The 10,499-nt window shown below is 35.7% G+C and overlaps 1 protein-coding gene across 1 annotated transcript; it reads left to right on the top strand.

Annotated features, from left to right (window-relative positions):
• Positions 1 to 1,760: 1,760 nt before the first annotated feature.
• Positions 1,761 to 10,160, top strand: ZFAND5 (zinc finger AN1-type containing 5). Its single transcript, XM_014454104.2, has 6 exons — positions 1,761 to 1,902; positions 3,941 to 4,100; positions 4,519 to 4,630; positions 5,243 to 5,346; positions 7,632 to 7,757; positions 8,527 to 10,160. Exons 2-6 carry the CDS (start codon positions 3,950 to 3,952, stop codon positions 8,673 to 8,675), a joined length of 642 nt encoding a protein of 213 aa, XP_014309590.1. The 5' UTR covers positions 1,761 to 1,902; positions 3,941 to 3,949; the 3' UTR covers positions 8,676 to 10,160.
• Positions 10,161 to 10,499: the final 339 nt, after the last annotated feature.

Genomic DNA, 10,499 nt, shown 5'->3' with positions numbered 1-10,499 from the left:
GGGCCAATTCCCGACCTCCGGCTCGGAGTATGGTGTTTTTTCCTCCGATCCAACCTTTGGTAAAGAACCATACAGCCTTCGCTTGTTTTACGGTCTTTACACAATAGACCGAGTTATACAATATAGGGGAGCAAAGATTCTTCTAGAAATCCCGCACTACCGAAAGAGGCTCTACCTGCCCCCCAGCTCCGCCGCCGCCTCGGGGGAGCCGTTCGAGGCCGGGGTCGGTGGGGGCCCGCCGGGCGAGGGGCCGGCCGGTCCTGCGGAGCGGCCGTTGTGCATGACTCAGTAGTTTTTGGAGAAGGCCCCGTTGGGCTTTTCCTGAGCGAGGCCCGAGCTTGCTCGGAAACCCGCTGGAACGTGGGGGAGGGGGCCTCTCTGTCCTTGGGCTGCAGTTTTCCCAGCGTCGCTGGCATTTCTCGCCCAGGATCCCTTTTCATGAAGGAAATGGAGCACCTTCCCCTTTGTTTCGTGCATTTAGGCTGGTGACCGTGAAATTCTCTGCTCCCTTCTCCGTGAAGTTGTGTTTTTGGGAAAGGCCCGGGTTATTTTTTTACTGATTGAATGCCTCCTAAGAATCTGGTCTAAGGACATAGAAGTGCAAAGTAATATAGGTCACAGAGCCCCTGTTCTTAAACCAGGCATTCGGGTAATCTACAAAAAAAAAAAAATCCGAAACTTCATTTTTAAAAAGTAGGATTTTAGAACTTCACTAGGGAAAGCACTGCAAGTTTATCTTGAATTTTTTTTTCTCTAAATGGCCCTGAAAAGGGATTTGTTTGTAGTTTTCCCTTATTTTCTGTCTCTGAGGCCCGGTATTAAGCTTGGAAAGGAGCCTTTTAAAATCACACTAATGTACTGCATTTGATAAAAAAGGAAACTGAGATAGGGAAAGTGAGGACTTGCCCAAGGTCACTGGCTTAGTTAGAAGTTGATTAGAGGCTAGAACTCAGGTCAACTTCTTAACATCTTGTACCGTGTCTAAATTCCATGATTTCTTACAGTTTTTTGGTTGTTTTTTTAAATTACATTTGAGGCTGGAGAGTTTCAGTTGCATGCCAGAGTTTCAGTTGCATGCCAGGTTTTGGAGTTTTGTTGGTTTGTTTTTTGAAGCTATGGATTAGAAGCCAAAACAAGAAAAATAAATTTCACTTATACGTGATAGAGCTGACGCATAATGCTCAAGTTTCTATCAGCTTTAAAGGTACTAAGTAGTAGGGGTACTGTATTTTTCTAAAACATTGAAAGTAGGAGGAAACCATAGTACCTTATGGCAAGCTCCCCCTACTCCCCCCTCCCCCCAAAAAATACCACTAAACATAAGTATTCTTTCTGCCTTGATGCTCTCTCCACTGTGCTTGGTTTTTATAAACAACCCTGACCATTTTGGCTTCAGTGATTAATGATGTCTGCTTGCATCTTCTAGATTGGATTTGAGATTGTTCGCTAACCCTCCCTACATTAGAGAAAAACTATAGCAGCCTAAATGGGATCTTTTTGTTTTGTTTTCTTATTATATTAGATGTATGAAGGCTGCATCCTTAGGTTTTGGGGTTGTGTAGGAGTTGGCAGGCTCTGGGATATAAATAGAAGCTGATTTCAGAGGCCCCTGTTGACTAGGCTTTATGTGAGATCCTCCATCCAGCTCAGCCTGTCACATTGCAGCCTTGTGACAGGCTGAAGCGCCGCCCATGTGATCTAAGCTCCTGAGAAATATTAAGGCAAGCTGTGCACATGTGATGGCATTTAAAAGCTGGCTTTCTAGGGGGAAATAGTCTACAAGATGAGAAGCCATCTAGAAGACATACCCTGTTGTCTCAGAGTTGAAGACTATAGTGAATTGAAGGTAGATGTGTTTTGTGCTTTCTGAAGAAGGAAAGGTGGAATACTTTGCATGTCGAAGTGAGTGGATGAAATCATTGGATGAGATCCCCCCCCATTTTATTTGCATAAAAAAGATTTTAAGAATCAGATTGACAAATGTTAATGTTTGTTGGCTCAAATTTAGGCCAATTTGCTTTTAAAGCCACTATCAGATGACACTGCAAGTTTGTATAGAAAGTGAGCTAGCATAATTCTTAAACTGGGTTCAAGGAATGGCCCAACTTGTTTTTTTAGGATAAAGCTTCATACATTTTGGGTAGAGGGCATGCAAATAAATACATAATTTATTAGTTGAAGCATTTTTTGCACATATGCTCAAATAAAAAAAACACACAACTGAAAGTGTTTATTAAACTTCATAAGGGATTTTGAAATGTTTACACTACTCTGCTCCAAAATGAGTCAGCGAAATTCCACTTACTATTTAAAGAGACAGTGTCACCTAAATTAATACTGTTGTCTGAAGTAAATTGAGGATCTTGGTCACTCTCCGTACAAGCTTGATTGGCTTGAAATATTTTTAAGGTTGAAAATGGTGTCTTTTTGCTAACAAAAGTAAAGGTTACTATTATTTAACTGGGGGTATAATTGTCAGGTTTCAGCCAGGTCAGAGAATTTTAGTCCTCTTCCACCCTTTTTAAAAATAATTTTGTTAATAAAAATTGCTAATAATTAAGACATTGTTTGTAATATTTCCCTAAAGAGTGTATTCTAGAAGTGGTAGTTGGAAAAAGCCATATAAAATTCCAGAAGATGGCAAGCTGTAACTTGAAGTACTTTCCTGCACTTATTTGAAATGTTCGTAACTTAATAAATCATAAATGATCTTATTATCAACAGTAAGGTACATTTAAGTGAGTGACAAGTTAGAGCAAATGATCTGTGGTGGGTTTTTTTTATAAAATGTTAAGTATGCTTTGTACATTCATACATATTAATAGTGTGTGTTTTTCTCTTAACTCGGGAAAATTCACTAAATATGGCAAAATATTATATTTGTGCTAATTTTTAATTTTTTTATATATTTGTGCTAATTTTAATAAGACTTGTGCAAAAGCAAGAGTGTGCTTTCTGTATAAAGTTTTTTCTGGTAACCTAGCATTAACTATTAACTATTACTAAAGGTTGTGTGTTTATATTGCTTTACTTTCTTTGCCTTATTGAATTGAGCTTGAAAAGATTTCATTTTCTGGTATGAAGAAGACAGGCACTTGTTAAGTTTCAAGAGCTAGTCTTTGGCTGAGAAATCTATGGCTGATAATTTGAGCATTGCAGGTTTCTAGGCATTGACTTTAAAAGTACTCAGACCCAGATTTCACACCTCAAATGTAGAACATAAAAGCATAAGCAGCTGACCCCCTGAATTCTTAAGAGCTTCACTGGCTGATTCCAACGTAACAGGAAAGGCTAGGTCATCTACCAGCTCTCATTTCAGTCGGCAGAATTGTTTAATTACTAGTTGACTACAGTCAGCCCTGTAGCAGAATTGTTGGATTACTAGTTGGGCCCAAGTATGTTCAGATGTTTTAAGAAAACTCTAGCACTACATCTAGTGTACAACTAATTTAAAGAACCACTAGTAGATCTCAATTGTCAGTAATTAAGATTGTAGGTTTTTCCCATTTGCAAGTTTCATTTGAAATATTTTTAACCAATGTGCAGGAGAGCAGAAAGGAACTTGGATATCAGTTGCCTAAATTGATTTAAGTGTAATTGTGGTATCAGGCAGAGTAACCTTTTCAGAAATTGAAAAAGTGAAATAAATAACATTTTAATGTTTAAATGTAGAATCTTTTTGCCCTACCATTATATGTGAAGTCATTATAGGTCATTATTTATTAAGCTTTATTATAAAACAATTCCTTTCATGCCTTTTGTTTTATAAAGGCAGCAAAATATTCATACTTTTCTTGCCCTACTTTTTTTAATTTGGAATTAAATAGACTTAGAAATAGACTTGGTGTTTAGAAAAACTAGGGGCCATCATATACTAATTTAGTGATTTTATTTTGGTTAAATGCTAGTTTCTAAAATTTTGTTTTTGTTTTCTTTATAGCAGAAAAATATGGCTCAGGAGACTAACCAGACCCCAGGGCCCATGCTGTGTAGTACAGGATGTGGCTTTTATGGGAATCCTAGGACAAATGGAATGTGTTCTGTTTGCTACAAAGAACATCTTCAGAGGCAGCAGAATAGTGGCAGAATGAGCCCAATGGGTAAGTTGTTTCCAAGGAAAAACCCATTTGAAGAATTGGTGAACAGAAAACATAGAGCCAAGAATTGGGGCTTAAGACCAAGAATCAGTGCTGAAAGCCCAAAGAGAGAAGACCTGAGAAAAGCTTGAAATTAAAACAACAGCCCAAGTACTTGGTATAACTACATCAGGAATGAGTGACTATCAACAAGCATCTTGACTAGCTTTTTCATTTTCCTTTTTGAGATTTTGTTTCATACTTGTATTCACTGGATATGACTTTTTAATATATTTTTTGGATACTCAAGTGTAGGAATCTGCAGCACAATGAAAATGCTTAAATCACTAACTTAATTAAATGCAAGTATTTGTTACTTATTAATAGTCTTGATACTGAATATAGTATTGCTTTGTTTCTTACAAATTCTTTTTTTAAATAGGGACAGCTAGTGGTTCCAACAGTCCTACCTCAGATTCTGCATCTGTGCAAAGAGCAGACACTAGTTTAAACAACTGTGAAGGTGCTGCTGGCAGCACATCTGAAAAATCAAGGTAAGATTGAGCATTTCAGAGTTTTTATGGTAATAGGAGGAAATGAAGATATCCATACAATTATAATTATGTGTTCATATATAATAAGGATATTAATATATCAAATGCCCTTGGCTTTGCACAGTCAGGGATTTCAAAATCTTTTAATGTATGATCTTGTAGGTGATTGAGTAAAGATGTATATTATAACGCACTCTATACCACCACCAAGGATGCTGTGTTGAGAATGCTGTGCTTTTATTTCCTTGTAATTGAGGTTTAGAAGTTGTAGGAGTGAGGCTCTGCAGACTAGTGTAATGCCACACAAGGCATTTTGGCAAAACTGCCCCCTTTTGCCCTTAAACAGATTACAGGCACAGCTAAAAATTCTTAGTTGGCTAAAATAAAACATTGTGACTTATACAGATATGCAGCCTTGAAATGAGCTATTTATCAAATTGCTTGCTTTATTCTCAACTATTTTTGCTGAGCATCCAGTATTTTAAAATTTTAGATTATTTAGCTCCATTTGAATATGTTGGAAATAATATATAATTTGAAGTTGAACTGTCAACTTACCTCACGAAGAAGTACCCTTAACATCTTTAAAAATGTTTGCTTGAACTCAAATAGAAATGTGCCTGTGGCTGCCTTGCCTGTAACTCAGCAAATGACAGAAATGAGCATTTCAAGAGAGGACAAAATAACTACCCCGAAAACAGAGGTGTCAGAGCCAGGTATGCTTTTTGTTTAATACTAGTTCAGTTCTGGACTCAGTAGTGTGAGATAGGGTTGGTGGGGGGATTTGTTCCTTCCCATTGAAGGACCAAAGAGGGAGAGAGCCAAAAAATACAGGCCAAGCAAGAACCACTCTCTTTAGAGAGTATAAAATAGTCATTCTATTCTCTTCTTTCTTCTCTGCCCACCCCCCACCATCCCCCACACCAGTAATATTAAGAATTTAATGAACTTAAAATAATGTATTACTGTCATATTTTAAAAGTATCTAAATCATTAGAGAAGTCATTGTTCATAAACTTGGAAAAAATTATGTAGATTAAATTTCAAAGCTGGAAAATTTTAGGTCAAAAACAGCTATTCAAGTCTTGATATTGTCAATATTGTAGAAAATACTCAAGCAATAGAACATATTAAACATAAAACTTTCAAATTGAAGTGTAGGATCCCATATTTTGTGAGAGTTTAAAACTCAGTATGGAAAGGCATTTTTTGTTTTCTTTAGTGATTTTGAGTCAATGCTTAACTTATACAGCAACCATGAGTACTCTAAATGTATTAGCCAGAAGACTGACTTATGTGAATTACCTGTGCTAGGCCTAGAACAAGAATCTATGTATATTATAGTTCACTTATTTAATTTTTTATCAATTCATTATTTCCTAGTAGTGTTGATTGAACACAATATAAAATTTATTGTATGGAAATAATGTCAGTGGATACATAATCTGTTTTGTAGGCTAGCTTTTTCTAACATCACAAGCTTATGTGAACTACATCAATCTTAATTTATAAAGTTAAGGTGAAATTTATAAGTTGGGCAAGTGAACCATATTTGATATTTTGAAATGAGTTCCATCCTTCTGAAAAAGCAGACCAAATTTGTGTGTATGTGTGTGGCTTTTAAGGCGGGGGTGTGTGTTTTAAACAAATTAGTCTGGCCTTGAAACAGTACTCTTCTGGGTTAGATCTGTAGCTAGTCTCTGCATTTATTCTCTCTTCGTAGGAATTCTGTAGTTCACGGTTTCTCTGCCTTTTTCTATATCTTTTTTTTTAAACCCCTTCTTATCTTTACGGAACCACTGTTTAGTTTTCAGGTGTGGCCAAGGAAATGGCTATCACTCTTCCCCACCCCCAAACTATTGTCATACCATCAGGAAAAATTATATTGAGGTTGTCATAGTAGATTGTTAGGAATAAGTAATAGGTGGAATATTCTGTTAATCTATTAATCTCACTGAATAAATTACTAATGCAAATGAGTTATGAATTTGGGGAGAATTTTTAGAATAAGTTGTACCAATTGGCTTTTCTCTAGAGTTTGGACTTACTGCTACTAGCATTGGTGCTGACCTATTTAGGCAGTAATTTTAGCATTGCATACATTAATTTGCTATTGTTGGGGTTTGGATTAATATTAAAACTCAGTTTACAGTGCTTCTAATGTAGTTGAATTTTATAAAAGTATAATTAGATTTGGTAAATGACTAGTGGTGGTAATATGAGCTTAACTCCAGTAATCTGCAGTTTTACCTTCATATTGACAAATTCTGTTGATTTCATGTAGACAAGTGGACTTTTAAAGAAAATAAAAATTTTTTTTAGTTTTGTCTATAAAATCCTTAACAGTCTAAAGTCAAAACTGCACAAGTACTTATATTGTCCTAAAGACAATGTTTGCTAATCTTTCAAAAGAAACTTAAAAAAGAAATCTTCCAGATCTTCTGAAGAAGACACTAAAACACTTATTATAATGGCAAAATAATTATTGTGACATTTTAGGATCAGAAGATAGTGATTAATGATTTGGGCTTCACTTGTCAAAATTTGCTGGTTTTACCTACACAATCTTTCTTTTTTCCTGTAAGTCTAAAACCAAATGGACATTTTTATAGTCAAGTACCTCAGAAGTTGCTAACTTTATTTACTTAGTAGTAATGAATTTCAGCAGCCCTAATTAAGACGTTTATATGTAGGCAGTTGCAACATGGAAAAACAGCATGTGGCCAACATTTCTTAGGTCTTTAAAAACTTTTAGAATTGGGGTTTTGTTTCTTAGTACTAGCTGCTTAGAGGAGTTTAAAAGGAATTTGAGTGGGGTGATAATTTTATAAAATTTAGCGGAACAAGTAGTATGTTGATTGGCAAGAAATTCTTATATTTGAAAGTTCTGATATAAAAGTAAAAAGTCCTAGGTGTTTTTATTTTTTTCAGCTTAGCTAATTGGTTAATTAGTAGTCAGTGAACTCTTGACAAATTTCTAATTTGTACCCTTGTTTTTCAGTTGTTACTCAGCCCAGTTCATCAGTTTCTCAACCTAGTACTTCTCAAAGTGAAGAAAAAGCTCCTGAGTTACCCAAACCAAAGAAGAATAGATGTTTCATGTGCAGAAAGAAAGTTGGCCTTACAGGTATTAAACAATATAATAGACTGTATATTTTACAGCAGGGTTCAACAGGGAGCTCCTGGTCTCTTCATAAGGGGCTGATTGGTCTTAACATATAAAATAAAATCTTCCAGATCTTCTAAAATAAGATAATAAAGCACTTGTTTTAACGGCAAAATAATTATTGTGAAATTTCAGGATCCCAACTTTCAGTAATAGAAAGCTTCTGGAATGGACTACAAAGGGGGATAGTGGAAGGAAGTTTAGTTTGATTTCCATTTGTCTCCCTAAGCACATGAAATCCTTTAACTTGAGGCCTTATGAATTACTTTCCTTTATTGGATTGATAAAAATACATTCCTTTTGATTCTTTCCTTTGTTCTCCCGTGAAAAAGGAAGTGGAACTAAATAGTGCCTACTTTGAGCCAGGCACAATATATTCTAGATACTTTTTAGTTTTCTTTAATTGGTTATCTTTCCCTTGTTTTCACATGAAACTACCTAGTTAACATACAGTAGAAGGAGGATTTAAATCCAGGTCATTCTGATTTCAGAGCCTGTGTAATTTCTACCCTGTGTGATATCTATGGGAGTTTGTGGAAGAATAGTTATTTGAATTTCTCACCATGTCAAAGGTGGTTTAAAAGCTGTTTCACAATTTGAAGTGACAGACTTTGTCTTGTTGCAAAGAGCCATGAAAGATGGTTCCTTTTCTATAGTGAGTAAGTCTTTTTTCTTTTCCTTTTAATTACTACAAGTTCCCAAGTGACTCTGCTTCCTCTTGTGTGTACAGGGTTTGACTGCCGATGTGGAAATTTGTTTTGTGGACTTCACCGTTACTCTGACAAGCACAACTGTCCATATGATTACAAAGCAGAAGCTGCAGCAAAAATCAGAAAAGAGAATCCAGTTGTTGTGGCTGAAAAAATCCAGAGAATATAAATTACTACTTGTGAAGAGACTGAAACTTTGTTTTTATTTTAATATATCGTAGGAAAACATTAAAGAGCAGATGCATGGCCATTTTCCTTTGATGTTCTCCAGAGTTTTACTTTATACTACTTGTCTGTCTTATAATTGATATTTTAGGATGTTTGGGTGTTTGTTACAGGCAGAATTGGATAGATACAGCCCTACAAAATGTATATGCCCTCCCTTGAATAAAATTGGATGGAAATCTGCATATCAAATTGAATTTCACAGATAACAGGGACAAAATTTAGCTCCCACGTGCCAAACAAAACATGAAATCTCTGCATGTTTGCAGCATATCTGCCTCTTGGGAATGTATCAAGGTATAATCTTTGGCTAGTGTTATGTGCCTGTATTTTTCTAAAAAAATGGTACACCAGAAAAGGACTGGCAGTCTACTTCTACCATAGTTAAACTTCACTGTTAATTTTCACAACATGTTCTTTGGAAGCAGGAAGAAGGTGATAAAAGAGGATCAGAACTTTCCATGAAACCAGTATTTGATGCCATATATAAGCATGGCTAATTGGCCTAAAAGCTGGCAAAGACATTCTGTGAAAGGTAAACATTGCAACTGGTTATGAGTAAAACCATCAAGCAACAGGGTCTGGAGCTGTCTTTGAAGCTTATTGTTGGCCTGCACCAGAAGATGTCTGCATTACTTACTCATTGCTAAAAATGTGTAGCACAGAACTGCACTAGGATTAATTTGTTTACAAGAAGAAATTAAAACTCTGCATTTGGTTTTCACATACAGCAGCTCTGTTGAGTAACATGCATCTGAATTTTAAGTTGCAAAGGTATCTGAACAGTTAATTTTTCATGTGCATCTTTTGTTGAATGTTTTGGTTGAAGAAAGAATGTTTAGAGCTTTTTAAAAAGACTTCAGTTAATGTAACTGTACCCTTCTGCATGGAAAATCATAACCAACATGGCTGCAGTAGACTTCTTAGTGGTATCCAGCACCACTTGCAGAGGGCTGCTTTATCATATTAATTGTACTTGGGTATAGGACTAGTGTTCTTGGGTGTGTTGCATGGGCTGCATTATTTACAGCATTGTACAATAACAACTAGAAGAGGCAGTATACTTCATTGATGCTTGTCTGGTAATATCACTTCTGTGTTATAATGGAAGGTTTTCTGTGATATATGAAACTTGTGTTTTTTATATATAAATGAGTATAGTTAGATTAGTGTTGTGGTAATGCCTGTTTTCATCTGTAAATAGTTAAGTATGTACACGAGGCACTACTTCTGATTTATTGCAGTGTTCAGTCTTAGTTTTACTTTTGTTCTTAAAGCACTCAATTTTGCTTTCAAATCTTTGTACCTTAGTTCTGAGTTAGATTTGCAGATGTGTACAGATAGTTCATATTTATGTATTGCACATAATCATGCTACCCAGCATTGATGCTATATTGTATTATGTAAATAATAAAAGCCATGTACAGAGGGAAACTTCCACTTGTTCATTGGGTTTTTAAGCCATAGTTAGAAATCCTACTGGGGGGGTGATTAGAAAATGTTTAAAATTCAACTTTTTAGTTGCATATGTAGACTTTGCATGGCTGTTGTAAGTTTTTTTTTTTTCATTGCCTTCTCAACATGTTCAGGTGAGAACCATGAGTTGAGTTTTGTAAAATATAAAGTATGGTACATAATAGGCAACAACTGTTTTTGAAGAAATGATTAGGCTATTTTAGGGTCTTAAAAGTCTTAGCACTTAAGAAAAAGGAATGAAATTTGAACAATTATGGTCTGTTACCCTCCCCCCCCCCTTTTTTCTTTATTT

The sequence above is a fragment of the Myotis lucifugus genome, unplaced genomic scaffold (assembly GCF_000147115.1).
Source record: "Myotis lucifugus unplaced genomic scaffold, Myoluc2.0 scaffold_31, whole genome shotgun sequence".
In the NCBI taxonomy this organism is placed as follows: domain Eukaryota; kingdom Metazoa; phylum Chordata; class Mammalia; order Chiroptera; family Vespertilionidae; genus Myotis; species Myotis lucifugus.
This window is presented reverse-complemented; position numbering and strand designations above follow the sequence as displayed.